Source organism: Microcaecilia unicolor, chromosome 4, assembly GCF_901765095.1.
Source record: "Microcaecilia unicolor chromosome 4, aMicUni1.1, whole genome shotgun sequence".
In the NCBI taxonomy this organism is placed as follows: Eukaryota; Metazoa; Chordata; class Amphibia; order Gymnophiona; family Siphonopidae; genus Microcaecilia; species Microcaecilia unicolor.
In genome coordinates, this window is record NC_044034.1 from 209,564,011 (window position 1) to 209,581,462 (window position 17,452).

The window sequence follows — 17,452 nt, forward strand, 5'->3', positions numbered from 1 at the left end:
CAGTATATATGGTGACATTTTGAGTCATATCAGTTTGTTGTAAGGCCGTAATAACGGCCAAAAGTTCAGCATGCTGTGCAGTATGGTCAGGAGGGGTTTTATATTGTACTTGTGTTATCTTTGTTAGATTCTCATCCACCTGCACGCAGGCAAAGCCTGCAACAGTCCTTTCACAAGCTCCATCTGTAAACCATATCAACCCATCAGATAAGGGTTCAAAAGTAAGACAGTGAAATGTAGGGATTTTTATAGTATCGATCTCACTCTCTTGATCGACAGGAAAAAGCAGATCTATCTTATTTCTCTGTTCTTTAGTTAATGGTATTATTCTTATATCTTGTCCTAAAAGTACTGCTTGATATTTTCCAAATCTAGTGGCTGTCAATGCCGTCTGGCTAGGGCTCAACAGTGTTTTAATCATGTGGTTGGTATGTATTACAATAGGCACAAAAGGCATTTGTGCCCTCCATTTGCCTACCGCAGCCACAATAGCTGTCAATAACTTTGGTATTTCTTTCATTCCCTTTTCCACATGATTAAAAGAGCCTGACAAAAAAGCTACTGGTGTATTTACTTCATTATTTTGATTAATCATGGCTGCCCAACTGTTTCCCATGTCTTTTACCCACAAATGCACAGGTGATTGGATATCTATTACTGCTAAGGGTCCTGGGGATAACAAATCCCTCACAATCTTAGCCAGTACTATCTTATCCTGCTCTTCCAACACAATCAGAGTATTCTTTGGTGTGGCTGCGGGCAGTTTCAAATGTTTATAAAGTCTAATTACTTTTTGTGTATAATTTGGTATCCATTGTCTGCAGTAATTTAACATTCCCAAAACAGCACGTAACTGGGTAACTGTTTGCGGTACCGGGGTTTCATTTAAAATAGATATAACTTCCGGTATAATGACCTTATGTTCTGCTGAAACATTTTGTCCTAAAAAGGTGACAGTAGACTGAGCTACAACACATTTCTCCTTATTACATTTATATCCTAACTCTCCTAATAACAAAAATAATTTTCTAGTCCATTCTAGGCATTCTGCTTCAGTCTCAGCAGACAGTAGAATATCATCTACATAGACAAACAATAACACCGTGTCAGGCAATTGACTCCTGAAATCCTTTAAATCCATCATTAGTTGTTTTGAGAATACCGATGGACTATCAGTAAAGCCTTGCGGCATCCTAGTCCACCGGTATGCCTCATTCTGTACTATAAATGACGTCAAATCCCTAGACTCTAGATGAAGAGGTATTGAAAAGAATGCATTAGACAAATCAATGACAGTGTTGTGCGCATATATATTCTGGGTATGCAAAAGAGTAGCGGGGTTCGCACAAATTGGAAATTGATTTTTTGTAACCTCATTTAGCTCTCTTAAATCATGTACTATCCTTACATTGTTTTCCCCTTTCGGGACCGGAAACAATGGGGTATTGTACGGGGATACTGAAGGTTCAATAATACCACATTTCAATAATTTACCAATGTGTTCCAGGGTTTTGGATACTAATTTAGGTCGTATGGGGTAAGGGTCTTGCTTCGGCCCCTGTGCCCCTTCTATTAATTCTATCTTATGGGGTTTTGCATTTACGGCTAGTCCATATGGTGAATCACTTGTACTCCAAATATGTTGCGGTAATTCTTCCATAACCCTTACTTTATTTTCATTATTCAACTGTTGGACCATGGTGAGCAAACTTGGTATTTCTTTATCTCCAAAATCTAAACACAGTCCTAATCGAGACAACAAGTCTCTACCACACAAATTTACTGGGCAATCAGGTGCCACTAAGAAGGGTACCACAACCTCCCTTGAACCGTGCGGTTGGCATTCCAGTCGCACCAGAGTCGGTTCCGTTAGCCTTTTTCTTTGTTCTATCCCCGTAAATCCCACTGTTGTTCTATACTGATTTGAAAGCTTAACTCCCTGTGGTTTTGCACATAACACAGAGGTACTCGCCCCTGTATCTATCAGAAATCTCACAGGAGTTCCATATTTTCCAATTGTCAATTTAATAAAGGGCTCCCTTGTGTCTAACCTGAAAATCATTCCCTCTTCCTGACACGGGTCCGCTTCCAGTCAATAGCACTGGTCTGGAGTATTCTACCAAGTTGGAAAGGCATTCACAGTGCCCAGTCCCTGTACTGCCACTCCTGGTCCCTGTGATTGCGTCGCCGGCTGCTGTATTGCAGTCTGCGGGGCACTCACAGGTATCCCTACTACTTGGGGCATCAATCCTTGCTGCGTCTGCATTTGTACTTGGGGCATTCCTGTATTCTGATAACATTCTGAAGCATAGTGACCATATTGCTGACATCCCCAACATTGTACATGTGCCCTTCTATTAGGTGATGGTCCTGATCCTTGCATCCCTCGACCTCTACCCCTTCCTCTAACCATGCCTCGTCCCCTTGGTGGTACGGCCGGCTATATCCCGGTTGTACATAGTAAATGACCTGTGGAGGTGGAGCAGAGGGCGTCACAATTGTTTCTTGTTTTTTGTTTCTATCCTGTTCCTTGCTTTCCAAATCCTTTAACTGCATAGTCATTAACTTAGAAGTTAATTTAGCATGTTCTTTCTGTGGGGTCTCTATCATTTTACGATGCACATTACTAAAATGCATCAACGTCTCCCGTATTTCTGGCCACGGCTTTGAGGACAGGGCAATGACAGCATCTAAATTCTTATGCATATTATCAGGCAGTGTGGACATGAATAGGTGTAAAAATACTGCTACATTATGGTCCACATCCGCATCTTGCCCTGTTTGAGCCTTATACAAATTTATACATTTTGTCAAATGCGCCGAAAAATCAGTTTTAGGGTCCCATTTATTTGCCGTTATGGCTGAAAAATCAATCGGGGTTGGATACATCACATGCAGGGCTGCAGAAAGAGCAGCCTTAATATTCCCTACATATACATCCCCATCCACCTTATGTGACGGCAGGCGCTGATATCCACACTGCACTGCCAGTTGAGATATACTAATACCTGACGCCGCACACAGGGCTTTAAAATCTCCAATAGTCAATTGAGTCCCTGCAGTTGCCTGTTCTATCCCATCTAACCACATACGAGCTCCTTTCACTATACTGGGAATTTTTGCAACTAAAGTTGTAACATCTACGGGAGTGTATGGCTTGTAATGGCGTACTCGATTGCCAGCTGCGTCTAAGCGCGTCATAACTGGCATGTGTAAAGCACTACTATCTAAAGCGCCACAAATCTCCTGTTTACCTTCCTCTTCCACCTCTTCTTCAGCCTGTTTTATTTTGTAAAACCAATTGTCCCAGTACTCCAGCCCTGCTTTAATAAAGTCCAGGCTTCCCGCCTTGGGGCAATATTTATTTATTACTTTTGCCAAATTCTGTACGTCCTCATGTGAGGTAGGTCCTCCCTTATCACAGGGGAAAAGGAGGTTTTTAACTTCCAACAGGTTCTTAATAACTCCCCACCATTCTTCCCCATATTTAGTTTTATCCAATCTCACAAGTTCTGCAGCTACATGGGTTTCCTTAAAAATTGCCTTTGACGGTCTAGGTGTCAATTTGGGTGGTGTTTCCCTGATTTTAGACGTGGGTGTCTGAGGATCCATTTTAAGGAAAGGTTCAGGGGGTGGCTCGGTACATAGCCGAAGCCGTCCCTCAACCGCAAATTGTGTGGCTAGGTCATATTGCTCTGATGTAATTAACGTTTTCAAATCAGGGTAAGTGCCTGATTCTGCACTAGATTTTCCTTTTTCTTTCTGTCTCACCCGTTTTTCCTCCTTTTTTTGTTCCTTAGTCCCTACATCACTGACCTCATTATCCCCTCCCTTTTCACTTTCTGAATCACTGGGGGGGTCATCAAGAGCCGAATACCCAGCGCATGGCACAGGGCGCTTTGGCTTTGATTCCTTCATTTTATCAGTCGCCCTTAGGGGGCACAACGTGTCCCTGCTAGATTCATACGACGGGGGATTATTTCTTTTATACATTTCTGCTTCTTGTTGTATCCTATCTACATCAGCATGAAAAAGATCTGCTGCTACAGAAAATAAATTCCAAATTGTAAGATGCTTCTCTAAACTTTTCTGCTTCTTTTTATTTTCTTGTATGTATCTCAGGAGAGATAATAATTTTGGATGATCAAACGATCCATACTGAGACCAGCTCAAAAAAGAATCTTTTGCATCATATTTGACCCATTTCTCATGTGTTTTTTCAATCTGTTTTTTGTCTAACGGGAATAATTCTATGACATGCTGCAAAGGGGTGCATTTTTTTGAACTATCTAAATCTAAATACAAAGTATATACAGGGGGCTTTTCTTTCTTATCTGCCCCTTTCCCTTCCATTTTATTCTGACTATTACAATTTCTCAGATATAACCACAACCTACAAAAATATACTAATGCACTTAAACAAAGAAAATATACAAAAAAGAAAACCACAAAGCTAAACAAATATACCGGTAATAAGACCACAGTGTAAGCTTACTCACGCGTCTTCTTATTTCTCTTTAGCAAGCCCAGGAGTCGTCACCTGTATGTCCACGTCAGTAGGTTGATCACTCCCAAATCAGTGGTGCACAGAAATCAAGGCTAGACAACGCTTGCTCTCAAAATCCTGTAAAACTTTCATTAACAACAAACACTTAATTTGTCATTCGTCTTGCCCTTTCTTTCCATGCGCGGCATATGTCCTGCCGCGGTCGCCACTTTGAAGAAAAGGCTAGACGAATTTCATATTCAATATAAAAAGTTTATTCACTTTTTAGTTTACAATTTTACTGTATACCATCAATGGGGTATTCAGGAAGCATATCTGTACAGACAAAGCAGTCAGAATGCTTAATATACAGATTTCCCGTTGGTCTTATATAGCATTTTTCCCTGGCATCTGACTAATTCTTATACAACATTCCTGTGCAAGTCTCTGAATACTACAAAGCTGTTAATCATGTGCAGAACATGCTGCATCTGTTTCACCTTATTGCTCCCCCTTCTTTCCCACAGACTTTCTGGAGCCGTGCCTTTGGCTGATGTTTAATGTCCGTCACATTCTCTCTCATGCCTCAGGAGGTTTTAGTGTTAACACAGCTTGTTCTAATCATGGAGCCTTCCACTTCCATTTTTTTATGCTTTTATTCAACAACATACACATAAATGACGTCACGTTTCAAGTTTATTCTGGGTTTTCTATCCTACTCATCGAGCAATATCTAGGTGGCTTACAATCTGAAAATTAGATGGGAGGGGAAGGGGGAGACAGGACATGACTGCAAGGGCAGAAGGGACAGAACTACAATATTGATAGGATAGAGAGAGGGTAACATAATAGGTAGGATCTAGCAAGGTATTATCCTATAAAATGTGTCCCTAAATCATTTACAGGGGAATTCTTTATATGGTGCCTAACATTAGGTGCTACTCCCATGCTGAACTTTTGGCAAGGAGCCAAAACGGAGCAGAAATGGCAGATCTGCACAAAAACATACATACGTGTCCATTTATAGAATAGTGCCTAAGTGTTTCCATGCGAACCTGCAAAGGGGGCGTAATGATTGCTCGGACATGGACAGGTCATGGGCGTTCCTTTAAGATGCATGCAGTGTTATAGAATAGTGCAGATCTGAGTCCAGCTTGTGCACTGGGATTTTCACCTGGTTTCAGTTGGTGTAAATCCTCATGCTCAAAATTGAGCACTATTCTATAAAGGGCACTGATCTCGGAACACCCTTAATAGAATGCTGATTTTTAAGCACCATTTACTAAATCCAGCACTTAGTACCACTTGTAACTGTTGGAATGTATTGTATTTTAACATGCATTGCCTGTCAGCAATCTTTTCTCTGTGATTACTCTGTGACCTCTGATGTGAATTACTTAGAGAGGTCACACAGCTATGCAACTTCCTGTGGGGGTTAGATGCAGCACATGCAGCACATGGAGCACATGGAGCTCATGATCTCTCCTAACCTGAGAGGATCTATGGTGGTGTGAGCATCCATTACCATCTAAGCACATGGAAGGAGCTGATAATACAAATGTATAGTAATATGTATATATAAGCCTGTCTGATTATAATCTAACTACAAACTGTGAGTAAACAGATGTTTTGTTACTTCAACTTTAAAGTGACTCAGCAGTGAATTATTCAGGGGTGAATGAGAGAGAGATGAAGAAAGAAATTAACATTTCTAAAGCTGAAGCTGTGTGTACTAAAATCTGCTAATTATTTACTACAAATAATCCAACAAAAGGGTTATGGGCCCAGGGTCCAGGAATTGAAAAAGAAGAGAAATATTACCAGGCAGAAAAAAAAAAGGCCACATTTTTCTCTTAAGTTTTAAAGGAAAGATTCAGTCTGTCTCTCTCTCCCCCCACACAGCAGACAGAAGGCTAAGAAAATGGCTGAGGGAAGAAATTCACCATTGTTCTATTCTCTCAAGGTGCCTAAATTAACTGAGTTTAATTATCAGCAGTGGGAACTAAGATTCATATGTCTCCTTCGAGCAAAAGGATTAAATATATGCTTAGACCAAGACAGAACAGATGAAAATATGGCTGAATGGGACAATGCAAACTATTATGTGAAGTGCATGCTTTTGGAAGCTCTCTCAGAGAAACAAGCCATATTAGTGGAGGGAAAAGATACACCAAAGGACATTTTATATAAACTGAGAACTATGTATGCAACTACATATGCAAAGCAGCAACCAATTTGGCTGGCAGAGTTAAATGAAACCAAATTAAGGGATAAAAGTAAATGTAATGATCACATTATGCATCTTATGTCTTCATTTCAAAAGTTAGAACTTTCTGGAATTCCCATGTGTGATGCATTGAAAAGAGCATTTCTTTTTACCTCACTATCAAAGAAGTTTGATGTTTTTAGGTCTGTAAATGAGGCCATTGAAGGGCAATCTTTTGAACAGGCAACATCAAAACTAAGGCAGGAATGCATAATAAATGATTCTGAGGAGATGTGTTCTCAAAGCAAGTCAGAGAGAAATGAAACAAATTTCTTGGCAAAGAACAGAGGAAGGCGGAGCTATGGGAAAACTCCACCCAAGGGCAAGCTGATTTGCTACTCATGTGGAAAGGAGGGACATGTATCTAAATGGTGTAAGGAAACACAAAACACTCCCTCTAACTCACCTAAGCCAATGGAACTAAAGAATTTTCAAACCAGGAAATGTATGAAGGACAAAGATAAACACAAGGGCTTTCTAATGGCAGAAAAATCTTTGACTATGGTAAATAATAATTCAAATGAAAGTACTTGGATTTTGGATTCGGGGAGCACATGCCATTTAACCAATTGTAAAGATTTCTTTCAGGAAATGTGTCCAGAGGAAGGTATTCTTAAAACTGCAAACGCAGGGACTGCTAAGATCCAAGCAAAAGGTATTGGATTCTTAAAATGCAAAGTGTCTAATGAAGTTAAAGAAATTCCTGTAAGTGATGTCTTGTATATTCCCCAAGCAGTTTGCAATATGCTTAGTGTATCTACATTAGATAAGAAGGGATTTGTGATTCATTTTGAAAACAGTAAGTGCACAATCTCTAAAAATGATGAAGTGTATGCTGAAGCTTTTATGCATAATGATGTTTATAAGCTGAACATTTCAGGTGAAGCCTCACATATGGCGCAAGTAAGGAAGAATGATGGTAAATGTAGTCTGGAAATCTGGCACCGCCGCCTGGGACATCGTGATTCTAAGGTGATCCAGGATCTTTACAGTAAGCAACTGGCCACCGGCATTCAGATAAGTGCAGATGCTGGTAAAATGGAGAAATGCATAGACTGTGTTACTCAAAAGGGTGTGAGACCCTCATTTCCTGCATACACAGGAAATAGGAGTAATAAAGTGCTGGACTTAATACACAGTGACTTATGTGGACCGTTTAATATCCCATCATTGGGAAATAACAGATTTGTGCTAATATTCTTGGATGATTTCTCTAGATATTGTGTGGCCTATTTGCTGAAAGAAAAAAGTCAAGTCACAGACATGCTGAAGAAATACGTAGCCATGGTGAGAAATAAATTTGAAAGAAAACCAAAGGTTCTTCAGACCGACAATGGTGGTGAGTTCACTTCACAAAGCATGCGCACATTTCTAGAACAAGAAGGCATTCAGCATATCACAACAGTAGCTTATACACCAGAGCAAAATTCTGTTGCAGAGAGAAAATTTAGGTCACTTGTGGAAATGACCAGATGTATGCTGTCAGATAGCAATCTCCCTAAAAGACTATGGGGGGAAGCCATTCTCACAGCAGTGTACCTACAAAACAGAATGCCAACTAAAGGCGCTGAGCGCACACCACATGAGACATGGCATGGTAGGAAGCCAAACCTGTCACACATAAGAACATTTGGAAGTACAGCATATGCTCATGAACCAAAGCAAAGAAGGCATAAGCTGGATTCCACAACAGAAAGGGGCATTTTAGTTGGCTATACTCCAGGACACAAAGGATATAGAATTTTGAATCTGAAAACTGGCATTGTTGGCATAAGACATGTTACATATTTTGATGAAAACAAAAGGGTTGATAAAGGCTGGATTATCCCAGATGAGCCTTATCATCCAGAATATGAAACTAGAACCATAATAGACATGCCAGTGTATATAAATGCCATACCAAGGCAGATGTCTGAAAGCAACTCATCTGTATCTAACGAGGAACAGGCAGAGGAAGCAGACACAGAAAGGATCATTGAAGAAGACAGTACAGTTGGAGAAGGGGAATCAATTGGAGAAGGACTCTCAGATTTTGAGGATGCGGAAAGGTCAGACCAACCTGTTGTCAGACGCTCATCCAGGGAAAACAAAGGTGTTCCACCCCCAAGACTGTCTTACCTAACAAAGTCAGCAGAAGCTCAAGAGCCCTTAACATGGGATGAGATTGAGAAAATGCCAGCAGAAGAAGCTGCTGAATGGCATAAAGCTGCACAAGAAGAAATTGATGCATTGGATAAAAATAATACTTGGATTCTTACAAAATTACCTCCTGGCAAGAAAGCTATAGGATGCAAATGGGTATTCAAGTTAAAAAGGAATGCACAAGGAAAAGTGGAAAGGTATAAAGCCAGATTAGTCGCAAAGGGATATCTTCAAAAATGTGGAGAAGATTTTGATGAAGTGTTTGCACCTGTAGTGAAACACACGACAATCAGAACACTTCTGAGCATTGCAGTCTCAAAAGGCATGCAAGTCAAACACATTGATGTGAAAACAGCGTTTTTTCATGAAGATATAACTGAAGACTTGTACATGGAACAACCAACAGGTTTCATAAATACAAAACAAAGACAGCTAGTGTGTAAATTAAACAAAGGTCTTTGTGGATTAAAGCAAAGTGCAGAATGTTGGAATGAAAAATTGCATGAAATATTGACAAATTTAGGATTTAAGCAAGGTGAAGCAGATAAATGCTTGTACACTAGGTGCAGAAATGGACAATATGCATACATTTTAGCTTTTGTTGATGATCTGCTCATTGCAAGCAAAAGTGAGCAAGAGTACAAGGACATTGTAAAGTGTTTAAACCACAATGTTGAGATAAAAGAACTTGGTAATGTGTCATACTATCTTGGTATAGAAATTGAGAAACAAAATGATGGTTCTTATCTTCTAAGCCAGAAGCAGAAAATAAATGAGCTTATTGAAAGTTTAGGTATGCAAGATGCCCAAGTTGTAAGCACTCCCATGATCACTGATTTTCTGAAGGATGAAACAGTAAGAGAACCTTTACCAGATAACATCCAATATAGATCAGCCATAGGTAAGCTTTTATATCTAGCTACCACATACAGGGCTGATATAGCAAATGCAGTAGGAATTTTGAGCAGAAGGGTCAGCTCACCTACCAAATCAGATTGGACTGCAGTTAAAAGGATGGTAAGGTATTTAAAGGGTACCATTGATTGTAAATTAAAGATTTCAGCCAATAGTAATCCAAAACTAATATGTTACTGTGATTCAGATTGGGCAGGGGATCATTCTGATTATAAATCCACAAGTGGATATGTGTTTATGTATGGAAATGTACACATTTCATGGGCCAGTCATAAACAAAGTATTGTGAGTTTGTCTTCTACAGAAGCTGAATATGTGGCCGTATCGGAAGCGTGCGGAGAACTGATGTGGATTGAAAAACTTTTGCTGGATTTCGGAATAGCTGAAAAGAGACCAATCCAGATAATGGAAGATAATCAGAGCTGCATCCGACTGTCACAGAATGACAAGGTTCAGTCACGCACCAAGCACATCGCAACGAAATACCACAACGTGCGAGAGTTGGCAAAAGAAGGGGTCATCAGTCTACACTATTGTCACACCAGTGAGATGACAGCTGACATCATGACCAAACCGTTACCCAGAGAACATTTTGTGAATCTGCGTATAAAGCTTGGACTTTGTATGAATAAATAATTGCATGACAGTTATGCATGAGAAGGGGTTTGTTGGAATGTATTGTATTTTAACATGCATTGCCTGTCAGCAATCTTTTCTCTGTGATTACTCTGTGACCTCTGATGTGAATTACTTAGAGAGGTCACACAGCTATGCAACTTCCTGTGGGGGTTAGATGCAGCACATGCAGCACATGGAGCACATGGAGCTCATGATCTCTCCTAACCTGAGAGGATCTATGGTGGTGTGAGCATCCATTACCATCTAAGCACATGGAAGGAGCTGATAATACAAATGTATAGTAATATGTATATATAAGCCTGTCTGATTATAATCTAACTACAAACTGTGAGTAAACAGATGTTTTGTTACTTCAACTTTAAAGTGACTCAGCAGTGAATTATTCAGGGGTGAATGAGAGAGAGATGAAGAAAGAAATTAACATTTCTAAAGCTGAAGCTGTGTGTACTAAAATCTGCTAATTATTTACTACAAATAATCCAACAGTAACCACTCGCCTCCACCTACTCTCCTCTCTTCCTTCCCGTTCACATTAATTGATTTGATTTGCTTACTTTATTTATTTTTTGTCTATTAGATTGTAAGCTCTTTGAGCAGGGACTGTCTTTCTTCTATGTTTGTGCAGCGCTGTGTACGCCTTGTAGCGCTATAGAAATGCTAAATAGTAGTAGTAGTAGTAGTAGTATTAGGGGGACATACCCATGGGAGGAGTCATAGGCATTTCCCGTAGCAATGCACACAACTTATACTTGGAGGAAAGGAGAAACAGGGGTGACATGATACAAACGCTCAAATATTTGAAAGGTATTAATCCGCAAATGAACCTTTTCTGGAGATGGGAAGGCGGTAGAACTAGAGGACATGAATTGAGGTTGAAGGGGGCAGACTCAGGACTAATGTCAGGAAGTATTTTTTCATGGACAGGGTAGTGGATATGTGGAATGCTCTCCCGTGGGAGGTGGTGGAGATGAAAACGGTAATGGAATTCAAACATGCATGGGATAAACACAAAGGAATCCTGTTTAGAAAGAATGGTTCCATGGAATCTTAGTGGAGATTGGATGGCGACACTGGTAATTGGGAAACAAAACGGGAGCTGGGCAGACTTCTACGGTCTACGCCCTGATCATGACTGAATAGATAGGGATGGGCTGGAATGTAAATTTTAAGGGGCTTCGACGTTAGCTTCAGAATTTAGTATAAGAACAGTACTGGGCAGACTTCTATGGTCTGTGCCCTGAGAAAGGCGAGGACAAATCAAACTTGGGTATACATATAAAGTATCACATACTATGTAAAATGAGTTTATCTTGTTGGGCAGACTGGATGGACCGTACGGGTCTTTATCTGCTGTCATTTACTATGTTACTATGTAATACTATCAGTTATGAGCACTGCAAGGTGAACGTAGGAGCGGCAACTTATGCCTGCAATTGACCTGTTGTAAGCTGTCATGCACCAGAGCAGCATGTGCTATTATTTTAGAACAGATTAGGAATGCCTTAACAACGTTATAGAACTGATGCTAAGAACATCGCAAAGGGGCAGCTTTATTTTAGACACCACTTTATAGAATTGCCCCCAAACTCAGTAACTAATCAGAGCCCAGTTAGAACAGCAGCCGACCCAAAAAATAGAGAAAGTGGACTTTCTAGAAACTTCAGTGAACGGGTGAAGTGGGAAGATGGTCATAATACATAGACTAGTGTTCCAGTACTAGGATATCTAATGCAGTTCTGACCTTTAGCACCCAGCCCATTCCAGCCCCTACTGATAAACTCCCAAAACAGATATCTTATCCAAAAGATTGATGATCAGTCAAGTCTAGGCTCAGAACTATGAGCTGACAAGGGTCCCTCCTTGGCCTTCTGTCTGAGATTAAGAACCAGTGCAATATAGTAGGTTAACATCTGCCACCAGGACCACAAGAACTATAATTTGCTCATAGCTGCCCCCCTCCTCCTCCACTGCACCTTCACCAATGAGAGGAAACAGTAGGCTGAGAGAAATATTTGCACCTCTCCATATTTTCACTCTTTGTGGCCGCACTGCTCACTCAACCTGAGGTACATCCAACCCCTTTGGGGATTAAACCTGGCGTTAAAAAAATAAGACCTCTCTGTAACTTCTCCACTCAGCAGCCAGCCAGCCCTCAAAGTTAATGAAAATAAGTTCCTGGCTTATGAGTATCTATACTGATGTAGTTTTTTGCTTTTCTGTTTTCCACAGTATGGGAAGAAAAAGTTGAAGTACTTACCGTACAACTACCAGCATGAGTACTTCTTCCTGAGTGAGTACAAAGCACCAGGCTTTACCAGTTTGGGAATGCCGAAAAGGTCTCTCTCTCTCTTTCACCAAATCTTTATATTTGTGTCCACTTGCTTTAAGTACTATACCACCCATTGCTATAGCTCAATAAAGCACAGCATGCAGGTGCTTGCCATTTCACATGTATCAAAAAAATGCAATGAAATGCAACCAGTCTTGGACACCTTTATTGATTTCCTTGTTCATTTTACTAAAATTGGTAAAAATAATGGGTCTGATATTCAGCCAGTTGCAGGCACTGCTTTTGCTGTCCACCGCTGGCATTAAACCTGTTAAACCTGGATATTCAATACTGGGCCATTTCTGGTGACCATCATTGAATATCCAGGTTTTTTTAACTGTTAAAAAGTTAACCAGTTATGACGATATTCAACGCTAACCAGTTAACATTTTAGCGGATAAAGATATGCTTGTTATTTAGCCGGTTTGACACTGAATATCCATGCCTAACTAGCTATGTTGCCCAATATAGCCAGTTAGCAGCTAGCCACTAATCGTGAATATTCGGCCGAGATAGCTGATTATCTCCCACTAAAAATCCACGATTAGGCACTAAGCCGCTATTTAAACTCTGGACGGATAAATAGTTTTGAATATCAGCCAGAGTTTTTCTGCTTCAACATGTCTCCCCATTCTTCTTCATGTGTACTTAATGCCTTCTTCAGCTCTAGCCCTCTTGTTAAAGGAAAGCTATGATATATCAAATTGCACTTCACATATACTTTATTAAGCAGTCTCATTCCATGTGACACTGTGAGGCACATTTTCAAAGCACTTAAACTTACAAAGTTCCATAGGTTACTGTGAAACTTTGTAAGTCTAAGTGCTTTGAAAATACACTTCCATGTCACATGCCTGCATCCAGGCTGGGCTGGCTTATCCATTAGGCAGACTAGGTGGTCACCTATGGAGGCAGTTTCTGGGAGGTGGTAACAAGCAGCTGCAGGTGAAGCAAAACAATAGATACTGACAACCATAAACAGACTTTTTTTTTATTGATTGATTTTCAAAAATATACATCAAGGTAATCTTGAAACACATCAAGTTGATTATAAGTAAATTAATCAAATTAATAATTTTAGCATAAACAAAAAGTGTAATCAAAGAAGAATAGACCGCATTATGGGGGGAAATCCAATCCCATAAATAAGAGGAAGATGAAATAAAGAAAGATCGACAAAGGAATTGCAGAGTGACTGACCTATAATCAAATAGTGTCTTAAGAAGCCAAAGGAGTTGACAGTGGTGCCCCTCTACCCTCTAAGAAAAATTGTAACTGGGAAGGTTCGTAAAACACATAAGTATTCTGCTCCAAAAAAACTAAACATTTACAGGGAAATCTCAGTTGGAACCTCGCTCCCAAAGAAACCACATTAGGCTTAAATGCTAAGAACTTCCTCCTACAAATTTGAGTCCATTTAGGAATATCAGGAAAAATAGACAATTTCCCTCCCAAAAAAGTGGACAAGAGTCTGAAAAAGAGGCATAATAAAGCCTCTTTATCTTGCAAAAGCACAAATGTCACTAATAATGTAGATCTTGAGACCACTTCTTCAGTAGATGTCTCCAAAATTTGAGCTATATTTAAACTATGAGAAGAAACATCTACAATAGAATTAGCACTTGGAGAGCTTGATTGTTGTCTAGGAACTGGAAGATAATAGATCTTCTAAAGAGTAATTCAGTTTCTCCTTTAAAAATCTGTAGAACAACCACACAAACTTAAAGAGCCATCAGCGCAAACTTTTACCTACAGGGAAGGTGGGCAATTTTCAGGCAGCCCATTTATTCAGGTAAATGACTTCTGGAAATTGTCATCGGGTAATTTTATAAAATTAGATACTCAAAAAATATATTCATGTAGACATTTCTGGGGTGGCTCCCAGCAGGTGCAATATGTGCAGCAGCTTTCAGGGACCCTATTTTATTGATGCATATGTTGCTTTATAAACTAGATGCAAAAGAGCCGATATTCAGCCGGCAGGAGGCAGCCTGCATAAGTGCCGCAGTCAGGCCCCCTTTTACTAAGCTGCGCTCACATTTTTAGCGTGCACTAAAATTGTGGGCATGCTAAATGTTAGAGACGCCCAGAGGAATGCATTGGCGTCTCTAACGTTTAGCGCGCCTACAATTTTAGCGGTTGCTAAAAACATGAGCACGCCTTAGTAAAAGGGGGCCTCAGTGTTAACCCCAGATATTCAATGCCAGGCTGCTTCTTATGACTGACATTGACTATCTGGGGGGGGAGGGGGAGGTTTGGCCAGGGCAAATTTATCCAGCTAAGAGAATATTCAGCACTGGCTGGTTAAGTTAATAGCGGGCAAAGATAGGACTGCTATTTATGTAGTCCTATTTGCCTTCTAAACTTAGTGCTGAATATTGCCAGCTATCATGCAATATAGCTGGTTACCTTTTCGGTGCTGATCACAAATATTCAGTGCAGATATCTGGTTATCTTGTTCTGAATATTCCCAGTTAGGCATCAAAATACTATTTAACTGGTCAGTGGCCGTTTCTGGCTGATTAAATAGCTTTGAATGTCTGGGGGACTAAGTCTACGTACCTTATGTTTTTTCCTGTGGAGTCTGTGGTTATATGGTCCCCTCTGATAACCACCGAGTCTCAGAGAAGGCTGTAATATGTGGGAATTCTTTCTCTGATCCTTCTACTTACCATAAGAAATATACCATTTGGACAAGTGGGGCAATAGGGTTTCTGCCTTACACCCGCCCCAAGATATAGTGGACCAGCCACCCCCAAGATATGGGGTGGCAGAGAAGACAGAGGCTATGTTCCTTCCAAGGAGAAAGTCTTTATTCCTTACCAATCCAGATAATAACAAAGCAAATAGGCACTAGCAAATAGCAATTTGTTATGAGAGGGAGAGACCACCGCTGTAAAGATTTACTCACTGTTGATCATCTCAGCCTCTGCCTAAATACAATACAACCGTGACTTATATACCTTTTTGTACAATGGATTGGGCATCAATTCTCTCCCAAATTATGCAGCTTGCAACTTCAGATAATTTGTGTCTTACTCCATTGTTTACATAGAATGGAACACACTATCTGAATATTATGGAACACAGCATTTTATATCAAGTCCAAGGTTTCTTTTACAGGAGATTGTAGCCGTCATTTTGCCACCAGAATTCCTCCAAGACCCAGATCTTATCATTGTTTTGTCTAGTAACCTCAACATATCTTCGCTTTCAAACTGGGTATACATTCTTAGTGTCCTTGTGATGTAGAGTCAGTGGCACCAACTCTGTCAGGGAGGGGAAGAGCACTCCTTACTGTAGATCAGCATGACCTCAAATTCACAGCTTTCAGCAGAAAGTACAGAAAGATGCAGCACTCAGACATTTTAAGTTTGAGTCTTTAGCTATGCAGTTCATGGGTCATAACTGGCCTGTCAGTGGTCAGAAAAGTGCAAATCAATTCACTTGACAGCCAAGGAATTCTGTCCTCTAAAATTCCACCCAATATAGGTATGAAACAAAGCTGATTACTGAAAAGTAGGATGTGGTTATGGTTATAGTTTATTGTGTTTACTATACTGCTTTTCCACAGGTAGAACAAGCAGTTTACAGTTAATAAAAAATACAACTAGAAAGAAACATTATTAATCATAAGAAAGAAGGAATAACACAAAGAGAAACACAGGCATTCTAAGTAAAAACATCATAAAAATAAACAGCACTCAGCAATCATACTAACTGATGTCTAACATGCATTGTTACAGGATTTCTCTGGGAGGGGCTAGTGTTGGGAATGGATGATCATCAGTGATTGTTGAGGCTAATTGTTAAAATCTCAGGGAGGGGGGCCTAGGGGTTGAAAACAAACTGAGGTGGACAAAATGCTGAAAGTTTGCCGAGGGCACCTAATATCCTTGCACCAGCTTCAGGGGGCTTAGAGAAATTGTGAAGAGGATACTTCAAAAAATTCAACAATGATTTATTTCACCTTTTTTAATAGCTGTAAGGTGAGTTCTACTGTTCGCACTTTTGAAATATTGAAGAAAAGAAGGTAGGTTTTCTTTCACAGAGCAGATCTCCCTCTTGCTTCTGCAATAGCCTGGCTGCCACCTCCTGTTGCCTCATGTGTATATGGATCTCTGTTTTTCCCTTGATCAGCTGTTTTCTCTCATTCTTCTCCTGCAGTTGGGCCTCCTCTTCTCATCCCAATCTATTTCACCATCCAGATCATAAAAACTATGATTGACCGCAGGGACTGGGTGGTAAGTAGTAGGGTGGTGAAATGGTGTCATGGAAGGGTAGATTGCAGATACTGTAAGGATAGAGGAATGTATGGTGGTGGATTCATGTAAATACTTTTATGAGGCTTTGGACAGTAGTAGATGGCTTGTATCTTCTGTCTTCTCATTTCAACTTGAGCTTCTCTGGTCTCCATGCGTACTAGATCTGTGACCCAGAAGCGTAGCCAGGTTGAGGGCACAGGGGGAGCGGAAAACAAACTGCCGACAGCACCGGCAAGCATTTTAAATGCCACAGATCGTGTAAAAAAGCGACCCACCTACTTACACCTCTGCTGTGGCCCTCTGCATTCTGATATTCTTGTTCAAAGCAGCCACCTTTCATTAGAAAATGTAGCATTAAAGCAAAAAGAATGCTGAACAGTTCAGAAATAGAACTTTCTGAGTTATTTTCA

General features: G+C 40.2%; 1 protein-coding gene across 2 annotated transcripts in view; it reads left to right on the top strand.

The window, feature by feature from the left end:
• Nucleotides 1-17,452, top strand: part of FADS2 (fatty acid desaturase 2) — a 119,688-nt gene that overhangs the window by 87,887 nt on the left and 14,349 nt on the right. For both annotated transcript variants that reach the window (XM_030201183.1, XM_030201184.1), the window contains exons 6-7: nucleotides 12,678-12,738; nucleotides 16,945-17,021. In XM_030201183.1, the coding sequence (XP_030057043.1) occupies nucleotides 12,678-12,738; nucleotides 16,945-17,021 (138 nt within the window). The remainder of the gene's footprint in view (nucleotides 1-12,677; nucleotides 12,739-16,944; nucleotides 17,022-17,452) is intronic.